At 40.8% G+C, this 25342-nt stretch overlaps 1 protein-coding gene across 2 annotated transcripts in view; it reads right to left on the minus strand.

The window, feature by feature from the left end:
- Positions 1–25342, minus strand: part of fig4a (FIG4 phosphoinositide 5-phosphatase a) — a 105136-nt gene that overhangs the window by 77511 nt on the left and 2283 nt on the right. Inside the window, exons 3-10 of one of the 2 annotated variants that reach the window (XM_050058075.1) lie at positions 23265–23363; positions 20037–20160; positions 13269–13425; positions 12374–12424; positions 10322–10485; positions 9736–9864; positions 5742–5842; positions 4877–5039 (exon numbers count right to left, since the gene is read on the minus strand). In XM_050058075.1, coding sequence (XP_049914032.1) covers positions 4877–5039; positions 5742–5842; positions 9736–9864; positions 10322–10485; positions 12374–12424; positions 13269–13425; positions 20037–20160; positions 23265–23363 — 988 coding nt within the window. Of the gene's footprint in view, positions 1–4876; positions 5040–5741; positions 5843–9735; positions 9865–10321; positions 10486–12373; positions 12425–13268; positions 13426–17154; positions 17390–20036; positions 20161–23264; positions 23364–25342 lie in introns of those variants that run through there. The other variant, XM_050058076.1, reaches the window with a different exon arrangement.

Consider the following 25342-nt stretch of genomic DNA (forward strand, 5'->3'; position numbering starts at 1 on the left):
AATAAAATAAGAATCAACCAGCCACCCTCCTCCCCTTCATAAGTAAAGAACAGTCCCTAAAGTGCGGTGAGGTTTGTGGGCCGTGAACAGCTCGTTTCTCCTCTGACACGTCACATACCTGTGTTCGGCTGGCTCGGCTGTTCAGGTACTTCTGGGCAGTCCACACGCCAAGAAGAGGATATTATTGGAGCCGACTTCTCCTCGCTGGTAAGCCGATGGCCGCCGTATTTGACAGGAATACATTACTGTTTGTGTCTGTGACCCCTGTTCAACCCACAATCGGTGGCATTCGCCTTTCGTTTCTGCTGGTGGTTGAAATCTGTAGGTTGCTCGCACAGCGTGTTGAATGATTAAGCCTATTTTGCTCGCTCAAAACTATTTTTAGTCGCAAATGCGAGTGCGGTGACGGATGGATCGCCACACTGCCGACATTTTAATCCGCCCGTCACGGCACGCTGTTTGATTGCGATATCAAAACCGCGCTGCTATTATTCGGCCTTGCTTTTAACTTATTCCACCGAATACCGAATGTGTGTTTTTTTGCAATATTCGGCCGAATATATTCGGTTACTGAATATTCGGTGCATCCCTAATAACCATTAAAAACAATTACAAAAAGCCGCCTCTAACTGCTAAAATCCTTTTAGTGTGATCAAGGCCTAAGGCTCTCATATGCTGTCCACCTTGTAAAGCCCCTCGGGCCAAATTTGTGATATTGGGCTCTATACGTAAATGAAATGGACATGATTTGACGTGATACTCCAAGGACAAATCTCATTTCATGTGCCATTTTGCCCCTCAGAACAGCGTTACATGGGGTAGTGGTTGATTTTTCCCCCTCTTAAATGGGACAACTCTTAAAGACTCTGATACGTCATTAGCATCGTCATCAATGGAGTTTACGTAAACAGAGACGACCTTGGCAATAATGGTATTATCACAATGACATTTGGCATTTATCTGAGATATACAAGTATTCCTTCACAACTCAGGTGTCATCAGTTGATCAAACAACTCATCAGATGAACAAGAAAACCGCATCATTTCCAGACCACTAGCGGTGCTCTGTCGGCTAACCATAGCAACTTGTGCTCCTTCCCTTGTTCCCCCTACCCAAGTTTGCTGCTAAACATTAGTTAATTTTCGGAGTCATATGCCATCAAAGGAGGGGAATGAAACATGCAAATATGTCAAACTGCAAAACTGTCATGCACAAATCAGCAACAACAATGTACTGGTTAGTTAGCTACTGAGATATCAGTGTTAACTCTTGAGTCTCCCACCTGCATCAGACTGTCACTCCTGACTAGACCACTCCCTCCAAGATTATAAAACTCCACCCATCAGACCTGTGACTCTCTTTTTCCCCTCCAAACATGCCAGGCAGGACAAAGAGAGGACTCCTGAGTGGTATAGGACTTTCCACCTTTATAATGTTCTACTTTGTTGATCATGTATAAATCATTTAAAAGTTACAGACTGACTTGAGTTTATTCTTCCAAGATTCCTGAGTTTAAACAGTTGTTAAGAGATAAAAAGAGTAAAGCCATAGTGGATGCAATAATAACGTGAGTTAAATTACAACCTAATTTAACAATATTGTTTTTATTATTACCCCAACATCAGATGTTCTGTGAGCCAATGTCAGCATAACTATACAGTTTTTTCATTAAGCATACCACTAGTGATTTCACTCTTATGCTTGTTATTAAGAAATGGACTACAATGCACTGAAACGACATTAAACTAAGATAATCCGATGGTTGTCGTAATTTTTTAACTGTTTATTGATAAAGAAAATATATTTGTGGTTTTCTTTTGTTGGCTTGTGCAGCCATCTTGCCAATTATTTCTCACAACACTTGGTTTGGAGAGTGTGGAGAGTGCCTCTGAAAAAACCTCCATTTGGAAGGCCGTGTACACATCGCCCTATGGAAAACAGCAGGGTGAGAGCTAAGTGGTAGAGCCAAGGGGTTTACTGAGATGTCTGAGAAAGTGCAGGCAGGTGCAAGTCCAACTGAAATAACAATTAGTCATCCCTTTTGCAGTCAAAAATAACTTCAATGTGATTTTTTAAATGCATTTTTTTCCTAATTATAAGTCTTTGGCAAATAAATCAGAAAGGTCTCTTTTTTTATTGGCTTATGAACGAGTGTGTCACTGTATATGTCTGATTAACAGCAGATAGTGACACTGGCAGACAGTGTTTGGTAAGCAGTAGTAAGGCTCACACCAGCATCTAACCAAAATGACATTAGCATGTACGTTTAAAGGAAAAATAATAGACATCTTGGGAAATGCCTCCATTGCCTTTCTTGCCCAGGGTTAGATGAGCAGATCAAAACCACTCTTGTAATAATAATAATAGTAATATTAAGAACTTGGATTAATGTAGTGGCCACTTTACAGCGTAAGAAAACAAAAAGAAAAAACAAATAATAGTAATGATGCAAAACATAATCTAAAAGAGAAAGTGAACCAAGTACAGCAATACCAAGGGCAAACTGTGTCAAACCGCATATACACACACAGTGAATTATAACAACCTGATGCTGCAAGAATTAAGCAACATTTGGGAAATGTCAGATAAGGACTGTCTTTAAGGATCAAAGCGGGAGCAGGATGATGAGGTAAGTTCATGCATGGATGGATCTCAGGGACACGCTCAGTGTCTCTATCTCACACAAGTAAAATGCCATCTGAGGATGAATTAAAGGGCAAACTGGGGGGAAAAGATTATGATTTAATACAGGTATTGTACACATGCAAGCACCAATATCACACACACCGGAAACACACACAGCGGTCCCCGATGTGATCAGTCTCAGGGAACCGATCACCTCCCTCTGGCCCTGGATTTGTGTTTTTATCCTGCTCATAATGAGACAAGAGAATGAATACAGAGATGAGAACCAAGAGGGGGGTGTCCTGCCTTCACCTTTTTCATTTTCATTTTTTTTTTTGAATCTTTGGCCCAGTGGTGGAGAAGAATGGTCCAGGTATAAAGCCACTCTCCTATTTTAATGCATTTTTTCCAATTACATTATTCCTCTGTCCCTACAGGGTTATTTCTGGTCCTAGGTGACTGCTTAAAGATGAATACATTGAGCATTATAAACATAAAGAGGTACATACCTACTGTGGCACTGTATGGCTAACTGTTGAGAGAGGATATTCTTGTATGTCTTGATGTATCAGGGCAAATTGGGTATGAGAATGATTTTCAATCAAACCCTGGGTAACCTTGTCAACGCTCTACTTTTTCCATTATAAAGCAAATGCTGTGCTCCTTAAAAGAATACTTCACCCACCAAATGATTATCTGTATATTCATTACTCACCCCCTGTTACGCTGAATTTCTAAAGAAAACTTTAGTTTTCTTATGTGCATCAGTTTGTTTGTATTATTGCGTGGCTTTGGTGTTTTAAAGGGTTAGATCAGATTCAGCAAAGTCACACAATAACACAAACAAACTACCAATAGAGGCAGCGGTGGACCAGCAGCTCCAGTGCTAAGCGAAGTGACATAACTGTTTTGTCAGTGGAGTCTGAAGAGAGTGTAGATAAGTTTCAGTTCCCAGTCAAAAAGGGTTGTCTGTTTGGAAAGTACTGAGCATATGACTGGATAACTGAGAGTTGGATTGTTCTGCACGAGTTGTGTGAGAGTTTGTAAACGCATGTTTTGATAGGGTTTTGCTGTCGTCAAACACGGACCCCTGCAACTTCCATTCATCAATAATTTTCTGTTTATGAGCTATTTGTTCACTGGAGGCATGCGAGAAAAACAAAGTTTTCTTCACAAGTTCAACGTAACAAGGGGTGAGTAATTGATATACACATGGTCAGTCAGGGGGTGAAGTCTTTTCCTTTAGTTCCTTTAAAGTTAGGCTGCCCCCTAATAGTCGACCAAACGTTTGTCGACCAAAAAGGTCATTTGTCGGCAAGATTTCATTGGTCGCTTAGTCACAGAAAAAAAAACAATACAAAAAATAAACGTGAATCTCTAATGAAGCGAATCATGTTACAAACCAATCAGAGTTGACATCATTCCCTTCTTCCGTAAATATTCAGTCTGATAAATACGGAAAAGTTGATCATTTTAGTGCAGGGCTACCCAGAGCTTTACATCTGTCCCATGGACGATAGACGATAGACGAGAGGCAAGAGTTGTGCCCAGCGCCCCACCTTTGTTTTCAAGGGGGTTAAAGACGCGGCATGTGTACGGCCCCTAATTTCCAGGGCTGGTACCTGCGATTATTACACAGGCAAGTTAATAACATGTCGGGCAGGAAATCCAAAGTGTGGAGTCATTTTGAGAAGGTGAAGGACGAACCCAAGGTGATATGTAAACTCATCTTCATTGGTCGACTACAAACATGACGTATCATCTGAAACATGTCAGTAGCTACGTGCCCATTAGCCGCTTAGCACAATCATTACTGCTTTGCTGACAGCGTCATTAACAGGCGGCTCGCTCAGTGTGTGACGTGCACTTGTAGATAAAATATAGGCCTATATTAATGAAGGTTCATTAGTACTGTTTTGTATTTCTCTGTAATGTAGCACAGTGTTAACAATGTTACTGATACTATTCTTTCTCACACCTTCAACTCAAACCATTGTGTTGCCCTGCCTAAAAGATATCATTTAATAATTAAATTAATATCGTAAACATGCGGGCGACTAGTCGACTAATGGCCCTAAATGACGACTATTGGTCAACTAGGAAAATTCTTAGTCGGGGGCAGCCCTAAGTATTCCCTTTTTTTCTGAGATAACAAACAGTTTAACAAGTGATGCTTGTTATCTGAATACTGGACAACAAAGAATGTTGAACAAAGAAAGAAAGAAATCTGGTGTTTAGCAAGAGTCTTACATCGTATTGGGGGTTTTGGCATCATGGTGGAAATGTCCTGGGACCAGTAGAGCGGCACTGAACCTCGCACCTGGACGTACGAGGAGTAACTTCCTGCTGTGAAAGACATAACCGAGGCGTCATGGACGATCTGCTCTGTCTCGACCTCATTAGCCACGTCCCCCTGAAAACAACAGAAAAACACAAAGAAACCATGAACAAGGGTAAAAAAAAAACAAGCTCAACAAACGGTTCATTTAGCAGCTGCTCTGGAGCTTTCCATCATATTACATGATCTTCATCAGCGGATGGAGCCATATTGTCCATGCTTGTAGATATTTAGATTTTTTTTTTTGAGCAATTCAAAGACAAGACCATTTAACATCATATTCACGAGGGCTGCATTTGCTTTAGCTTCACTAGTTTCAGGGCTCTGTTGCTGTGCAGACTGGCCCACTGACCGGACTTATTGACACATCTAAATGGAGCAGAGCCATCATGAACATTATTAATTTCATCCGTCCTTTTCCTGCTGTGAGAGGTGACGACTGTCTGTCGTGATAAAACCCATCAGACAGTATGCTACAATGAAAAACAGTTACAATTTAAAAAGAAAAACACTACTGCTTTGCCCTCAATAGCAGTAAACTGTGAAAATTGCATCCAACCTAATTTCAGGATGATAGTCCAAATAGAAAGAGGAAATCTATTTGTTCCTGAAGTTCCTCCTACCACACACCCACACAAACACTCATGCATACTCAAGGAAGAGGCAGCGGGTCATATTAACCCCCTGCGATCACCCTGAGTCATCTCAATCATCCCGGTGGCCCTCAGCCCTGCCTCCGCTCTCTATTCTTCCCTGTTGCCTCAGCAACTGCTGTACCTCGCAGTTGGCTCCTCTTTTCAGGAAGCGGGTCCCGGCGAATTTGCTGGAGCGCCTGGCGATGAGGGTTATGTGAACTGGTCGGCCATAGATAAGAAGCTCTGTAGTGGGTGGGTGAAGGAGGAACAATAATACACCACTGACAGCATTACACAATCACCTGTACACACACACACATGCTATATATGCATATACACCATAGTTCTCAATTTATGATATTAGATTTTGTCTTTATTTTAGCAGCCCCCTTTCCACCTTAACCACTTTCTTGTATTGGGCCTCATTAAAAAAATGTTTTGCATCTTAAATCAGTGGGAACTAAACATATGCACTTTTCAAATTATTATTGACATTACTGATACCATCATTGTTCTTAATAAACTTAACAGTACATGTATGTTAAAAAAAGAAGCATTTGTAATTTGAAATGAAAAGCAAACTCATGGAGATGTTGCGCTGTAGTCTGAGCCACTCGTGCCATTTGCCATTTGCTGAAAAGCATTGAGCATTGGGCAGCAGTAGCTCAGCCCACACGTCAGAGGGCTGTGACGTGTTGAGCTAAGAACGATGGAGGGCAAATCCCCCATCTTAACCCAGACAGGAAGTTACAACTAACTGTGAAAACGCCTTGCAGACTTTGATAAAACCACTGTATCAACACTGGAGAAGGACGTCAATGAATTCGGATAAGTTTTGACATTTGAATAGGAAAATATTTTTCTTTTTAGTAGTTTTGCACGCTGCCTTCTGCACAGTGATACAGTTCCTATGTAAAAGTCTTGGGAACCAGAGGGTTGATCAAGGCACCAAACCTCCAACTGCACGGGGTGCCTGTCCATGGGCAGCCCCCTCACTCTGACATCTCTCCATTGAACGCATGAGTGTGTATTTTGGGCCTGTGTGTATATGACAACGGAGTGAAAAACTGAATTTCCCCACGATATCTTTTATGTTATATCAAGCAAACCGTATTAAAGTATTTAGCGTTTTCCTTAACATCACTTGTGTCATTAGCCTTGGACAGCATCACTCCAAAAACAAGACCAATTACATATAAATTTTATTCTTGTCTGCAGTATTAACATTTGGGAAATAACAAATTGATGTATCCTAGAGAAGTTCTTAATCTGTGTCTACATGATTGCTTAGGGATATCTAACGAGGCCCAATGTCTCTCTTCCCCACTTATTACCTCTTCAAATGTTTCTTCTTTTATTCCTGCCTACTTCAGTGTCTCATCTGCTTCAAATTCTTGCTTTTACTGTATCCGCTGAGTCTCCTCTTATTGCACCCATCTGTCCTCTCATGCTCAGAAAAACATCAATGAAGGCTAAACTGTTTCCAGCAATTGTCTAAACTCAAAGCACCACGCCATGTCACTGTGACAGCATGCTGTGTGAGACCACAGTGTGTATTCTCAGGAACGTGATTTCAGCCTGGTATGGTAACTCGTCTGTACAGTTGAAATCACAAATTGCTCGTCTGGTACAGACTGCTATGGAAATTATGGGGGTTAAAAGGCACTCGCTCCTATTAACAATCTATGAGCTGTCTATTATTAGAAAAAAGATACAGAAAATAGTGTCTGATCCAAGACTCAACGTTCCCCGGAGATTGTAAGATTCTTAACACTAACAGGTAATGCAGGACTTTGGCTACAGGAGCTGTGCCATAGGGAGCCACTGTCAGAAGGAGTGTATGTCCATGTGCGAATTGTGACTTGAAGCTACGTGTTGCTCAGATGTTTTACTATGTAGTATCTATGATTTTATCTTCTGTTAACCTGCAGGACGGAGTCCAGAACAAATTTCCCTATGAGGACAATAAAGCATGGATCAATTACTGAACAGACCCACCCAGGCACAGGCCCAGAGGCCCAAGGTGTCACAGGCCCCCCCTGGCCTTCACCTGCAAAATGTCACTCAAATTAACACGTACTGACCAAGAAGAGACTAATAATAACCTCAGAGATGAAAAAGACCACAAAGAGATGCAAAGGAACTGCAAAGAAACACAAAGTAACTACAAAAAGGGGCAAAGCAACCACAAAGAGACACAAAACAACCACGAGGAGACACAAAATGATGACAAAGAGACACAAAATTACCTCAAAGACACACAAAATGATGACGAAGGGACACAAGATTACCTCAGAGACACAAAATGATGAGAGACATAAAATTACCTCAAAGAGACACAAAATTACTTAAAAGAGACATAAAATGATGACAAAGGGACACAAAATTACCTCAGAGACACAAAATTACCTCAAAGAGACTCAAAATGACGACAAAGAGACACAAAATGAACTCAAAGAGACTCAAAATGACTACAGAGAGACACAAAATTACCTCAAAGAGACTCAAAATGACTACAGAGAGACACAAAATTACATCAGAGACTCAAAATGACTACAGACTCAAAATGACAACAAAGACACACAAAATTAACTCAGAGACTCAAAATGACTATAGAGAGACACAAAATTAACTCAAAGAGACTCAAAATGACTACAGAGAGACACAAAATTACCTCAAAGAGACTCAAAATGACTACAGAGAGACACAAAATTAACTCAAAGAGAGTCAAAATGACTACAGAGAGACACAAAATTACCTCAAAGAGACTCAAAATGACTACAAAGAGACACAAAATGACTTAAAAGAGAAATAAAATAATCTCGAAGAGACACATAATATCTACAAAGAGATAAAGAAAGACACAAAATTACCTCAAAGAGACATACGATGACAAAGGGACACAAAATTACTTCAAAGAGACAAAAAACGACCACAAAAGACACAAACTTACTTCAAAGGGACATAAAATTACACCAGAGAGATGCCAAACAACTATAAAGTGACATAAAACAAAAACAAAAAGAGGCCAAACAACTATAAAGTCCATGTGTCTTGCTCCTTTACAGTAGAGGTAGTGGGGCCTTTAGCATATCTATACCCAGGGGCCCACATAATCCGCCATTGCATTAAGGTATCTGATCAGTGCACCATAGCTTATTGGCTCAGTGCTACACAAATACACAAAAGCTAGCATAAAACTATCAATTCATTAATAATAAATTACAGATAAAAAATAAAAGACTAACTTGTTTTTCACTGAAAGGCAAAAACATAAAACATATTTTACACTGCTTAATGTGATTTATGCAAAGCAGACTTGAAGGTAAATGATTGAAATCTGAAACCTGAACCTAAGGCAGACTTTCACCACAATAAATCAAACTGTTTACTCAGCTCTAGTGAGGCCCAAAGCCCCTCTGCAGCAGTAACCCATGCATCAATACTACAACAGCTTCTCAAAAAATCCAGAGGAAATTATTCATGTGGAGACCAGTACTAATCCCCAGAATGCAGCTTGTGTCTAGTCAAAACCTCAAAGCAAAAGCTACAGTAGAACTGAAATGAAAGACAAAAAGAAAATCTAACGAACAAAAAAAAAAAGTGTGAATGCATGTCCAAACATGGGATTTGTCTTCAGTCCCAAAAGAAAAAAACACACGTGGCTTATTTGGATTAAATATGCACGACGTTGCTGCCTTTTCCCCGCAGATAACAGATGGAGAGATTATGCAAGTGCCGGTGTTTACATACCTGATAACCATTGCTTAATTGCCACAATACTTGTTTTGCTAAAGCCCTAAGAACAAACACAAATCACTTCTGTGGCTCTGTGGTGAATCACATACTCTCGCTCACAGTGTGATCCACGTGCTACGATGGAGGCCGAGCGCGGTTCAACAAGTGATGCTGAAGCTGAGAGATGAGGGGGAGGTGCCGACAAAGAACAACCTTGCGAGAGATGAAGTTGTGTCTTCTGCAAGTGTGCCATCAATCAAATCGGTCAGTGCTGCCAAGTTATTTCTTTTTTTAGTTTCTTTTAAAGCTCAAAGCAACAAGTGGATTGTTCCAACAAAAGCAGGCACACATAGACACAGTGAACAAACAAAACTGACTTGATAAAGTTCAAAGGATACTGGACTGGCCACAAAAGCCGTGGATTATATACATGAGCCAGTCATGATGCACTATGTCCTTGACTCGCTCCAGCAGCTTCCCGTTCCACACGTACTTGTAGTACGGCTCGTTCTGGAGGCCATAAACCACTGTGACAGAAGAGCAGGAACACTTTAAACCTTAGGATCATTTTACTGAAATGGGATCAGACCAAATTATCATTTAGAAAGCAACAAAAGAAAAAAAAAAGCTGAGGTGTTGCGGCTGCGGAAAAAGAGCTTATGTTATTATATTACAAATACACATGGCATAAATAAATAAAATAAAGGGGTTTTTTTGGGGAGTTTTTCCTTATCCGCTGCGAGGGTCATAAGGACAGAGGGATGTCGTATGCTGTAAAGCCCTGTGAGGCAAATTGTGATTTGTGATATTGGGCTTTATAAATAAAATTGATTGAATTGATTGATAAATGACAGGACACAGCCGCGGTGAGTCAAGTTATTCATTGGATTTTTAATAGTCTTCAAGACAAGCTGCATTGATGCCTCTGACTATGGAAACCAATCAGAAAACAACAATAAGAGCTATTGATTAACTTCCACCCACCTTGCGTCGGTAGACCCTCGTCTTCAAAGATGTCGAAGCAGTCCTGCTTGCTCTGCGTGTGCACCTCTTCCTCAGCGGCAGCATTTGGTGACAACCACAGGTCGTAAGGCCTTTGCAGCAAAGTCAGATTGTACTGCAGCGAGTGGCTCAGGTCATAGCTGTAGCTGCAGGGTACAGAGGATAGAAAAAATTCAAAATATGTACAGCCTGTATTGTCCAAAAATGAGCGGAAAGCATGGAAAGGCACACACACATTTGGCAACTATTCTGCTGTTGTGGATCCTAGGACGGCTAAGGTTTGCTTTTCTCTTGAGCAATGCATTGTATTTGTCATTCGGAAGCCATTAACTATTAAACACGCACTTCCCCAGCATTTGCGGATAAGCAAATTTCTAGTGCTAGCTTACGTTAGCCATGCATGCCACCAACAAGCTGCATTTGCTGATGTGTAACACGTGATACTAGTGACATTTCAACAGTTAGCAGTGCAGTACTAGCTTTTCAATTAGTATTATTTTGCGTAACATTAGACATATTTTAGGATTTTTGTGAATACATTTGAAACCAGTGGTTCCCAACTGGTGGGTCTGGGTCTAAAAGTGGGTCGCAGGTCCATTCTGAATGGACCGCAAGTGACACGTGTCAAGCGTCAAGTAAAAAACACTTTAATTTAGTGTCGTTTTCTGCTGTAGAGTGAGTGACTAACAGACAGCTACTTGACAGAAACAGCAAACTGACTCGATGACATGGCAAAACCCAAGTATGATGTTGAATATATTAACCCTTTGTAAACTGGGGCGACATCACTTTTCTTGTGCTGCTTTCATACGCCTTTCGCAAGTATTTCAACCTTTGAATCCTGAGAAAATTGGTGTGATTGTTTTCAAAAACATGAGTAAAAAAATCAATGAGCAACTTGCTGAGGAAAATTGCAACAAAAATAAATATAAATAAACAGAATTATTACATTTTAAAATTATGTTACAGAATTATTATAATTTTTAGGCACTCTTTCAAGGTCATTTCCTTGTTTGTTTTTAACTTTCTTTCTTTTCTCATTTTTAATTTGTTTTTTTTTTTTTTTACTAATTTCTTGCTAATTTTTGGGGTCATTTCTCCTTTCTTTGCTCATTGCCTTCTTCCCATGTTTTTAAATGAAATTAAGCCAATTTGCTCAGGTTTCAAAGGGTTAAACTGTGTGGACCTTGAACTAATGACTAGGGAGAAATCTGGACCCTGCGCCTGGACCAGTTGGGAAACACTGTTTGAAACAACAGCAGAAGCTATGTATCTTGAAAACTTTTCCAAATTATTCTGCTAATTCCAGCCATTTCCGGACCTGGAAAATAGTTACTCCTAAATTCATAACTTTTCTAGGAATTTCATGACCGTGAATTTACGATTCGGCCAAACCACAGAAATAGAGTTTTAGACAATTTCACCACATGTTAAACAACAGAAAACACCAAGTATGTGCATGTCAGACAAGACTATGAGCAGTGACCAAAATACGCATGTACACTTTCTCATAATTTTATACTCATGGAGCGCCTAGTAGTGCATTGTGTAGAGCGGGCACCCAATATAATAAGCTATGTCCTTGTCACAGCTATAGGTTCAATTCCAGCCTGCCACTCTTTGTTGCATATCATTCCCTCTCTCTCTCCCCCCATTCACTCTCAAGCTGTTCTATCTAATAAAGACAAAAAGCAAAAAAATAATCTTAGCACATGCCACTGAAATATTCACATTCTGCCACATTCAGTAAATTCTTCAAGCTGTGTACAGACTCCTTGTGACAACCAAGGGCACACTTGTCAGAATAGGAAAGAGGAAAACGAAGCTCAAATAATGTAAAGACATTTTTAAGTGTGAGAAGTATTCATCTGAGCACGTGGCCAGCCTCGTGTTGAGCTGAAATCGAATGTTCTAGTTTGTCTTTTTCTTCATTTGACCATTAAAACAGCATTGAAAAATCAACAAGGATTTGTAGATATCTCTACAGTATGCAATATATCATTTATACATGTTATGTGAGAGAATTTGTCTTACCTGAAGTAGAAGTTGCTGGACAGATCCACATTCTGGAAGATCCGCACATATCTAGGAGAGCAACGACTCAGTCAGTCAGTGATTATTTCATTTTTGTATCGAGTCAGCATATTTTCACATCTAACTGGGTAAGTTCAGGTTTCATTTCAACCAAACCAGAGCTGATGATTGTTGGAACAGTCGAAAGACAAACCAAGATGGTAAATGGACCTACATTTGTATAGGGCCTTTCTAGTCATCTGGCCACTCAAAGTGCTTTTACACTACCAGTCACATTCACCCATTCACACAGATTCATACACTGATGGACGAGGCTTCCATACAAGGTGCCATCTGCTACACAGTTTTTAACACACTCACACAATGTGTGTCCTAAGCATCATCGGGAGCAATTTGGGGGTTCAGTATCTTGCTCAAGGATACTTGGACATGCAGACTGGAGGAGTCGGGGATCGAACCACTGATCTTCCGATTGGTGGACGACCCGCTCTACCTCTACCGTTGCCACAGCCGCCCCAGTGGATGGTGGATGAAGATGGTTTTTGTCAGTTTTATTGACTCTGAATAAGGTGCGTTTTATGTTAATAAAAGATCAGACTGAGCTTCATGAGGACCTTACGCCAAACGATCGAGATCACAGGAAGGAGCAACAACTCTGGCACAATTCATGATTTTATTCTGACGTTGGAAATTTGTCTGTGACAGCGAAACAATTTGTCGTTCGGTGTAGGGCCGGCACAACAAGTCAGACTGAGCTTCACGAACGTCTTAAATACAATATCAGTTCTGATTATGTTTTTTCTAGTGAGTGTGTTTAGAAATTACTGGTGATAGCACGTTAACGAATTTATGAGAGATAAAAACACGGGCCACAGGTGGAAAAAAGAGACAGCACCTTGCTTCATCCGGGTGTGTAACCCTGACTGAGTCGTTGGGGATGTAGATCATGCTGGTGTCTTCAATTTTGTAGATGGAGTGGCCCCCAATGTCAGCCATCTTTCTGCGCTTGGTGATCAACACAATGTAGTAACCCTCCAGAAAACGTACAAACCCTGTGAAGAAAAAAACATACACATTTAAGAACTTTTAGAATAAACTTACCAAATGTTTCGTTTAAGGTACTTTCTTAACCCACACTGACATAACCTGAACATGACGCCACAAACGTTAGGTAAAAAAGTGTCTGAAGGAGCTGATTAGTAGGTCAACCTTTCTGCAGCCTGCAAATCAGCTACAGCTTTGACAGTACAAACAAGTAAACACGTCCATTTGCGGAGATGGATCATGCGTGTTTGTTTACCATACTGCACTATATTACCTGTATGCTTTCATCCATTTAGTCTTACATCATTAAAGTCTGACCCAGAAATTATCATGCAACATGGTCAGTGATTTCCTTTTAAGTTTTCCATGATTTATTTTCTCAGCTGTGACATTCAATATATAATGGATGGCTGATGATGGCTGTGTACTTGTTTAATGGTCTGAATGGTTTAGTAATATTTGCCCTATCAAGACAAGTGGTTTATGCAAGTGTGCATGCAAGACACATGCCTGCATTGAGACTAATTTGTTGACAGACTAATTGTGTGTCACAGATGCAATTTTGCAAGTAAATAAGAAGTCCTTGTACATTTAAACTCTTTAGAATTACAGATGCCGCAGTATCACTGTGCTGTAGGCCGACTAGTGAGGGTGACGAGGTTCATATCGTGTCTCCACATACAAACCGAATGCTACAAGCAGGTGCACACAGTATGATGTAAATCAATGAATACATAAACCAATTAAATAAAGGAATAAATTAGCTTAAACACATGGCTCAACATTAATCCACTAAATTAAATATTTCAGGCTTCATGTTTGCAAAATTTGACCCATGCGCTTTATTTATTGGAACAATATAAAGTGTAAATTATGGGTCTAATGGACTGTATGTGCTCCACTGTGACAAGTGGTGGTAGATCGAAGCTGAAGTTAAAGTAGCACTCCACCAATTTCATATGTCAAAGGTAATTTACGAGTGACAGGGAGTACCACTCAGCCTGCGAAAATGTTTGTGTAATTTGTTATGTAGCTCTGGAGGGAGCTTTCTTAAATCTAGGAAATTAACTGTAAGTAATGTAAGCTGGATATCTCTACTCTCTACCCACATCTTTCGTGATATCTCTACCACAAAAGATGTGGGTGTTTACCAGGGAGAGAGGGTATAATGCCACATTCAGGATGGAAGAGATCCCAGTTTACAATTCTGAGCTTTCACAATATCAGGCAGCACAAGATGGATGTATGATTGCAGAGTTGGCTGTTTGATGGTTAAAAATGTGTGGACTGCCAATGTATCCATCCATCCGTCCATCGATCCATCCATTTTCATCCGCTTATCCGGGGCCGGGTCGCGGGCGCAGCAGGCAAAGCAAAGCACCCCAGACGTCCCTCTCTCCAGCAACGCTTTCCAGCTCCTCCTGGGGGACCCCAAGGCATTCCCAGGCCAGATGAGATATGTAATCCCTCCAGCGTGTTCTGGGTCTGCCCTGGGGCCTCCTACTGGTGGGAGGTGCCCAAAATACTTCCTGTGAGAGGTGCCCAGGAGGCATCCTGATCAGATGCCCAAACCACCTCAACTGACCCCTTTCAACGCGAAGGAGCAGCAGCTCTACTCCAACTCCCTCCAGATGTCCGAGCTCCTTACCCTATCTCTAAGGCTGAGCCCAGCCACCCCACGGAGGAAACTCATTTTGGCCGCTTGCATCCGCGATCTCATTCTTTCGGTCACTACCCAGAGCTCATGATCATAGGTGAGGGTTGGGACGTAGATGGACCAGTAAATCGAAAGCTTCGCCTTCCGGCTCAGCTCCCTCTTCACCACGATGGTCCGGCACAGCGCCCGCATCTCTGCAGAAGCCGTACCAAAACTCCGATCCATCTCACGCTCCATTCTACCCTCACTTGTGAACAAGACCCCGAGAACCTTGAACTCCCTCGCTTGAGGCAGTAACTCTCCCCCTCCTTGGACTGGGCAATCCACCAGTTTCCGGCAGAAAACCGTGGCCTCAGATTTGGAGGTGCTGACTCTCATCCCGACTGCTTCACACTTGGCTGCAAACCGCCCCAGTGTGAAGGTCAAGGTGTGATGAAGCCAACAGAACCACTTCATCTGTGAAAAGCAGAGGTGCAATTGTGAGGTCCCCGAACCAGACCCCTTCGTCCTTCCCCGGCGGTGCCTCGAGATCCTGTCCATGAAAATCATAAACAAGATCAGTGACAAGGGACAACCCTGGCTAAGGCCAACACCCACAAGAACGTGTTTGACGGGGAGAGCAAGCAAACTCACAAAGGCTCCCCCACTCCGGGTTCAAACCAGGATTCTTCTGCAGAGAGGCAACAATGCTAACCACTGCACCACCATACCACCCATATCTAATAATCACACCTACAAAATATTATTTTACTTAATCCCCCCATTTGCCAAAGAGCAGCAGTGTTCACCAAGTGTAAGGAACAATGAAAAACAGCACGGTAAAATTTCTGATAAACATGTAGAGTGGCTTTGTAGCATTCTTACATGTGCTTCTCTGGCTTCATTGACGCCTCTGCTAAATAACCCTAGAATTTCTTTTTATCTAAAAGTGTAAAGCATTCCTTCTTTGCAGGCTCCACTTGACTAAAGACTACTTTAATTGAGAGTGTGAGTGGCTATTGGGCATCTGAAGGATTTACAGTACGAATGAGTTGCTGTATCCAAATTTGCAGATATGAGGGATTTTTCACAGCGCATTGACAATCATCTTGCGAGCAACAGTCCTGAATGAGAGCAAACTTAATATTCTTTCACTTGTAGCTTTGCTGAATGACAATACCATGTTGGTTCATTGTGTTTCTTCCTGCCACAGCTGGGTCAGACTGACAAAACAGGCAAATGAAAGAATAAAAATACACTTACAATGATGGTACAGTAATAAAAAGGTGCCAGGCAAAAGGGCTCTCAGGATAGACTGTACCCAACACTCTTTTATTCCATATTACTCACTGACTTTGGCAAATAGCAGCCTATGAACAAAGATGGTATTAGGGCACAGTGGAAAAAAAAGCATCTTATTTACTCAAGCAGATGTCAAAGTCAAAATCTGTCTGTGTCAGTGTGACCGACCCATCTGCAGCCTCAACGGTGACGCTGAATGAGCCTAGATGTGTTACTATTATTCCCTGGAAGGGCCTTGCCGATATTAGTGAACAATTGCCTGTATTTCTTTCTTGGCCAGAAATGGAAATGCATACACCAGCCAAAATGGAAAGTAGATCAAGCCTCACTTGCAATGGATGGCCATGTCAGTCAGTCAGTCAGTCAGTTAGTCAGTCAGTCAGTCAGTTGGTCAGTCCAACACTTTGGTCCAGACTGAAATGTCTCAACAACTAGTGGATGGATTGCCCTGACATTCTGTACAGACAATCATGCTCTCCAGAAGAAGAAACCCACTGACTTCAGGGAGCCCCTGACATTTTCCCCAAGTGCCACCATACTTGATCTTTGTCATTTTAACATTAAACTTACATTGTAACCCTGATAAATACAGTACCTGCTAAACATCAGCATGCTAGCTTATTTATTAAGAATATGTTTGCATGTAAAAGTTGCTCTAAAAGCCTTCAGAGCAAAACACCTCTGTGCCTAAGTGCAGCCTCACAGGGTTGCTAGCAAAGCTGTAGATTCTTAATCTTGTTATCGGTGCTGTGCACAGACATTTTTGCAAGGCACGTGCTCAAATGAAAATATGGGTCACCTTTTCCACTAAGTTGCCATGATTGGGGCATCTGATCAGGATGCCTCCTGGGTGCCTCCCGGTAGAGCTGTTTTGGGCATGTCCCACTGGTAGGAGGCCCCGGGCAGACCCAGAACATGCTGGAGGGCTTACATATCTCATCTGGCCTATGAACACCTTGGGGTCCCCCAGGAGGAGCTGGAAAGTGTTCCTGGGGAGAGGGATGCCTGGGGTGCTTTGCTCAGCCTGCTGCCCCTGCTACCCAGCCCGGATATGCAGATGAAAATGGATGGATGGATGGACCCAGAGTCAACCCTACAACACAATATCGATATCAAGGTATTTGGCCAAAAATATCGTGATAATTTATTTTCTCCACATCGCCCAGCCTGAGGTGGAAGTTAAAGTTTAGAGCCATTTTGCATAAGCTCATCAAGTCTGTATTTTAATTAGTGTCATTCTTGGGGGAGAAATAAGTGCCTTAGGCAGTACTATGTTTAATTAAAGTTGGTTTGTTGGCTCATTAAGGTGGTTTTTAATTTGATTATTTTTTGGGAAAGGTGCAAATATTGATTAGAAAAACATAACAGCATGATTCTGATTTTACCATGTTTTGCAGAAATGAAGAAAACTCTTAAATGTCCGCAACTGTCTTCTCACAAATATGTGTTTCTATGGCAGACAAATTATCCACAACCAATAACCTGTCCAGAGTACAAAGAAACAGACATTACAGGGAAATTATCAAAGCTCAATAATGACTGCTCCTGATTAAATCTCCAAGACAGGCTATCAGGACAAATTCAAACACTCTTCTGCTGTGTGTATTAGAATGTGTGTGGAACAAAATGTAGGTCATGACTTGAAGACTGGTCATGCAGTATGGACGTGACACTCACAGCTCAGTCACACCAATTACTTTGCACACAGTCACTGGCACACACACGCAGGTGGGGGACGTACAGAGTCGGCTACACATGTGATCGGTGACACAAACCTCTCATGTAACAAACCCTGGTTTTCATATATGTAGCAAACAGACAGAACAAGTTGACCTAAAAAGAAAATAAGTCTAACTTGTGCTCTGTGTCTTGTGTTAACAAAAGGATAGAAGAGGGACACTACTAAGGTGTGACAATACTCGTATTCATGTTGAACCGTTCGGTACAAGGCTTTCGGTTCGAACCTATATGTTGAAGTACGGCGAACTACAACATTTGGAAAATAAAATGTACAGCTAAAACTGTGTTTAATTATAATGGTCTCTGTGCCACTACGCTCAACAAGGCAACCCACAAGATGGAACAGGCAACATGCTGTCTGCCCCTCCCACCCCCAAACCAAAACATTTGACTCCAGTTATTATATATAGAAAAAAGGCCCTTGAAGCAGTTTTTTAAAGACGTTTTTCATGTTTAATGTTCTATTAAAGCTTGTTTCATAAATGTGTACGATTGAATTTGTGCTCATTCAAAGGTAGTGTAATGAAGGACTGAATTACTTTAAAAAGGGAGGCACAAAAGGAGGGATAAATAACAACAAAAACTAAATAAACAACAATATAAAAACACTAGTATCAGCCAAACTGTTATTTCAAACATCAGTATCAGTTAAGAGTGTGCCATATCATCTTGTTTACGATAATACCACTATAAGTTTTAACATGATATGAAAAATTCATATCGTGATCCCCGCAAAATTTCAACTTGCTAACATACGACATCATAATGTTAACCACAGCAACAACAAGTACGGCTGAAAGCGGAATTATTGCAGACTCCACGGTGGTTCCAAAAAGAGGAGCAGCTTCAGTAGTGTGGAACAAACTGTGGCGTCCTGGATGTTTTATGAACAGCTCAGGGAACTCATTCAGCGGCTCCTCTGGTAGCAGCACAGCATCTCTCCCTCTCCTCCCTCTCAACTCCTGTATACATATATATATATATATATATATATATATATATATATATATATATATATATATATATATATAGATCCCTGGGTACATTTTTTGTATTTGGGAGCTGTTTAAATGTGTAATTTGTAGTAGATTTTATTTTGTTGAACTATTAATATTGTATACAGAATCTGAATCTCACTCCGAGTTACTGTTGTTGTTCACAAACTAAAGAAAAGATAGATCATTATTGTTCAGTTTTAACGGAATATTTAAAGACAAACTGTTAGGTTGACATGTAAAAATATATCACTCATTTTGTTGCAATTCTGTGTTTGTAAATTTATATTTTATCTTTTACTAATTTGTTATATCGTCAACAATATAGTTATCGTGATATTATGTTAGGGCCATATCACCCCACGTATCAATCCAGAATTTCACAACTGGTGCATTCCTAGTGTATATTTGTTTTTAACTACAATACTACATTCTACTACTTAATTTTCAGATAAATTGATTCAATGCCATTAAACACTTTTTAAGGATCCTCAGGAACCCTGCAAGTGAATACAGATCTCTACTAAAGGCGCTGTATATACCTTAACTTATACAGTTATGGGCAACACTCCCAAACAATATTGTTACAATTTGGTGACCTGATTTTTTCTACAAAAGAAAAGAGAAAGTAATAAAATGTGAAACACTCCCGTCGCGCCTGAATAACCCACTGATGGTCAATATTTGAAACCTGAATATTGAACATTATAAGCTCCACAAAGGCAGTAGTAGTGTTAGCGGGGCTATATTGTAGTGAAATACAATGTACCACCAGGTGTTCCTTTTATTTTATGTTTTTCCATCTCTGGCTTTTATACAGTAATATGCAAAACCAGGTCAGTATGCACAGATGTAGGCCCAGTGCTTTGAAGGTGAGGTACATGTTGCCATCATTGTGCTCCACAATGCTTGTTGCTGCGCCAGCGAGTGGAGGGACTGTACTCACCCACAATGCCAAAGGCTGAGACAGCCCTGGACAGGCCTGAGGAACCCTTCTGGCCAATCTTGGTGCGGTTGCCCAGGTCCAGGCGGCTCAGCAACTCCCGAACCTCTTGCTGGGTGTACACATGCTACAAACAAAAACACACACATATGTACATAGACGTGAATAATAGGGCCGTAACGGTACATGTATTTGTGTCGAACCATTCGGTACGTGACATTCGGTTCGGCACGACCCTGTACCGAATTACTGGGCGCAGGATATTATTTTATTTTATTTAATTTTGTTTTATTTTAATTCCGTTTCTGCGAGCCGAACCATTTAAAATATCTAGTTCCCCGACGGACATAATTGAGTGACGGACCGAGTCCAACCGTAAATCTCCGCTTTCACTTTGTGCAGCGCATTCTCGCATTTTGACAACATGGCAAGTGAGCCTGACGAACCTGAAGACCCACCCGCAAACCTTAAGTCCTCTGTTTGGGAACACTTTCATTTCAGGGTAAAATACGAAGATGGAAATAAACAAGTGGACAAGACAAAAGCAGTGTGCCGACACTGCAGGACAGCAGTCGGGTATGTACTTGGAAACACGTCTAACATGCTAACGCATCTAAAGCGACACCACCTGAGTTTGAACGTTAACCGGCACGACTAGAAAAAGCAATCTGGTGCAAACTACGATATCGCCGTTGTTTAAAAAGAAAGAGCGTTTCCCTGACCATCGCGCTAAAGAAATAACCAACGCCATTGAAGATGAGTAAAATTGTTTAAGCTGCACTTTAGATATAAGCATGTTTTGTTTACTGCACTTTAACAAAGTGGGAAAGCTAAGTAAGTTCCTAGTAAAACTGAATCTGAGCAGGCTTTAAAGCTGACCAGCTGCACTATACTTTTTATTTTAATTGAGTAAAACTGTTAAAGCAGAAATGTATATTTATATTTGTCATTCAAAAAATGTGTTAAAAAAAACAGCAGGATTTTATTTTCACTTTTATATTTCTATTTTCATTCAAACAATGTGAAAAAGCAGGATTTTATATATATTTGTTTCATTCAAAAATTGTGTAAAAAGAGTTAACTGCTGTGGTGGTATGTTTTAATAAGGTTACCAATAAGTAAAAGATATTTAATAGTTGTCTATTTTTTTCATTACTGTACCGAAAAAAACCGAACCGTGACTTGTGTACCGAGGTATAGAGAGATTTTTGTGTACCGTTACACCCCTAGTGAATAACCATGTAAGCAGCTTCTGTTTACTTATGTGCACTTGACTCTGCTGCTTTTGGAGGGGCTTATGTTCGACTAAGACATTAGTTCAGAGCCGGTGAGACTTGTACAACAGAATTATTTTCAGTGCAATAATGAGTAAATGACTAGCAGGCTTTGTTTAATCAATGTCCTCCAAATTCTACAACTTTTTATGAAAGGGTTTAGATTGATCCTCATTGAGGCAATTAGGACAAAAATAGATCGGCTGCTTTCTTTCTTCTTTCTGCAACATTGTCATGAATAAACAGCAACTATATTTGCTTTGTTATTCAGCTGAAGAGAATAAAATGCAAACAGACCTACAACCTTTGAATGCAAGTTATGGTGCAACGGGAAATCAACCAACCAATCAACCAATCAGCCAAAACATTAAAACCACTGCCAAATGAAGTGAACAACATAAATCACCTTGTTACAATGCATTGTTCTGCAGGGAAACCTTGGGTCCTGGCGTTCTCATGGATGCCTACTGATGCACACCACACACCCAAACACAGCTGCAGAGCAATTACCCCCCTCATTGTAACGGCACTCCCCAGTGGCAGTGGGCGCACAATGCCACACCACAAAAAACTGCTCAGGAATGGCCCAAAGAATGTGACTAAGAGCTCATCAACCTGGCCTCCAAATTCCCCAGATCCCAATGTGATCAAGCATCCACGGGATGTGCCCCTACTCCACCTCCCAACCTGTTAGATCCTCCGAACAATGTCTTTCAACTGTCCCACGATCGAGGCTGGTGGGCAAGGGAGATCGTGTCTTTCTTTTATAGTTTTTAAATGTGCTATATGAATAAACTTGATTTGATTAGACTTGATTTGATGTGCTCGTACCCCACTACACAACCCACAAGACTCCAAGAATCCATCGCCAAAGCCCTGGTGCCAGACACCACAGTACACCCCAAGAAGTCCAGTGTCCATGCCTTGACTGGTCAGAGCCAAATCCAATCTATGTCGGCCCCACTGTGGATCTAAGGCACCTGTGGGGTACCGGCACGTCCCACAAATGCTCAATCAGAGTGGGATTTGGGGGATGTGGAGGCCAGGAGATGCCTTAAGCTCTTTGTCACATTCCTCAGGCTATTTCTGAACAGTTTTTGCGATGTGGCATGGTGCACTGTTCTGCTAGGGGCGCCAATGTCATCAGAGAGTGCTGTTGCCATGAGAGGATGTACTTGGTCTATAACAGTGTTTGTATGGGAGGAGCATGTCAAGTGGCATGCACATGAATGCCAGGATCCAAGGTTTCTCAGCAGCACATTGCATTATGACAAGATGATCCATGTTATTCACTTCACCCATCAGTGGTTTTAATGTTTTGGCTGAGCGGTGTGTATGTGGAATTAAATGCAGTCTCGCACAAACGGAATAAGTCAACAAGTTGATAAAAAATATCCAATTATTTTGAATCTTCGGCTCACTGTATCTCTATCCATCTAACAAATAAGAGAGATTTTACACAGCCTTGTATTTCATTATGTGTGCCAGCATTCCTTACATATGAACTGAGAGAAGGTGAAATATGAGGCTGTGTCTCCAGCTTTAAACCTGCTCACCTCACGTCTTCGATCACACTCTCAAGCATCCACACTCTGTTTACAAAACGCTATGCCAATCAAATGAAAAACAAAACAGGGTTTCCCAAGGTCAGTGTAATATCTGCAGGAATGAGAGCGTGGGGTGATGGATATTTAGTCATGGATACTTCATAATAACAAACACATCATAATCGTAATCACCCACAACAAACAAATCAACTCCTGGCTCATAGATCCTGGTAATGAGCAGTGGCGAAGAGAAGGAGGTGCATGCAGCACTCATCAGCTTAGCTGTCATCCACAATACACTCGGGACAGCCTGAGTGATTGTACAATTTTACCCCAAGCGTGCTGTACTGTATTACATAAGCATATATATACTTGCACTGTACTAACTCGAGTGGAAACTCAGCACTTACCTTATCGTCAATTATGACCAGGTCCTTGGGTTCTGTGCGGTCAATTTTCAGGACTCTGTGTTTGGTCTGTGCCTGATTGCTCCCCACCAAAAAATACCTCTGGAAAGAAACATTAAAAGCATGAATACACTAGAATTGTAATAGAGTTGGTGTTTGCCATGTAGCCTGCATAGCTGCGTCTGGGGATACATGCACACTGACCATAAGAATAATCCTTTTACTTGTGTGATTACATAATATTTTGTTACTTGATCTCAGCACAAGAAGATTTCTCAGGGATGATACACAGCAGGACATCGCAGGACAATGTGTCTTAGAGAAGACATGATTTCATATTTCAATAGACAGTCATGTTATGACAAGCCAGCTTTTTTACAGTACAGTCCTATTATTTAAGTCGAATGTTCTTCAGGCCTTTTTTGTCCAATAATGTGCAACATTTTCTCTCCACAATGAGCCACCAAAGTAGAAATTAATATATCAGAGGCCTGTGAAATCATACAAAAATCCAAGGCAGATATAGATCATATCATCATCATCAACCATTGTTTATTCAGGGATAATTGACTGCGCATTAAGATTCATTGGGGCTAGAAGGATAATATAATATATGATAACAATCACAATGAAATGATGAAAAAGCCAATAAACACAAATAAGCAAGACTGATGAACAGCAATAAAAACAGTAAAATGACCCAAAAAAAAAAGTTAAATATAAACAAATAAATGACAAACAAGTCTGCCAGGAAGGAATAATATATAAAAAGAGTAATAAAAAAAAAAAATGTAGAAAATAAAATCAATAAATAACAACAACGTCTGTGAATTAAAGGTCCAGTGTGTAGGATTTAGGGGCATCTATTGGTAGGAATTGTATATAATATTCATATCTTTGTTTGCATTAGTGTATAATCACCTGAACATAAGAATCATTTTGTTTTTCGTGACCTTTTGTTTATAGCTACATATGAAGGGGAGTCCGCCATTTTGTTCTACAGTAGCTCAGAATGGACAAACTGTTGTGTTGAGTTCAGACAATAAACTGCTATTTCCAGCTGCAGTACAATCATCGCATTTATTCATACCACCAAACGCAGGTTGAATAAATGTCCATTTCTTTATATTTCATTCTAAGCAAACACACGGCTTTCAGCATGTTGCACTGTCCCGGATCACAGCGCTCAAAAACCTTTTGCTCTTCTGGGGTGAAACACCTGACGGCAACATATTGTTCCTACCTTAATATACTAAAGCTCCAAATATCAATACAGCGCCACCCAGTGCACATATAAAGTAAATACATGTCATGCCTGCCGAGTGAGTGACATATTTGGCTCTTACAAGGGCCATTTGCATTTTTGTGTTTTCGCATCGACCACCATGATTCTTCTACACGCTTGACACATGGGAGCAGTTTTCAATAGTGCAATATCACCACTAGATGCCTGTAAATCCTAGACACTAGTCCTTAAACCAGAGTAGGAACACTGCACAATATACACAGCATTATGCACACACTTAAAATGATATGATCGTATACGAGAATATATACTGGAATTAGAGTAGCTGCAGTCCCGAGTACATGTGGGCACAGCACATATTTGATCACAGGGCTACGCTCTAATACGGTCATTGTTAAGATTTGTGTCTTTCTTGGATGTCTTTTCCTTTCAAGTTACTATTTTTCTCTCACTGGGGCTGGGAGATGCTTCAGTCGACTAAAGAACATTAAATTGGAACACCATGTATCAGTACAGTCTGTAACCATGAGAGCCACTTAGTCCTCTTCCACACTATCCTATGGAGCTCTCTTTGTCCACAGTAGTTAAAAACACTTCATCCACTGTTCAGTAAAATGGACTAAGAGAGGTTCAATAAGAAACTAAGATCACTCAAGTATAAAGAAACTGTCCCTGATTTACCATATTTGTGACTACAGGATATAGTTGATAAAACAATCAGACTAAGGCAAGAGTCAGACAAAAGATCTGCACACTAAACTAAACTAAACTAATATGGAAGTGATGGTAAATCAAAATAGCCTGGGGTATACTGAGAGAAGCAAATCATCAAACA

This window comes from Epinephelus moara, chromosome 12 (assembly GCF_006386435.1).
Source record: "Epinephelus moara isolate mb chromosome 12, YSFRI_EMoa_1.0, whole genome shotgun sequence".
Classification (NCBI taxonomy): domain Eukaryota; kingdom Metazoa; phylum Chordata; class Actinopteri; order Perciformes; family Serranidae; genus Epinephelus; species Epinephelus moara.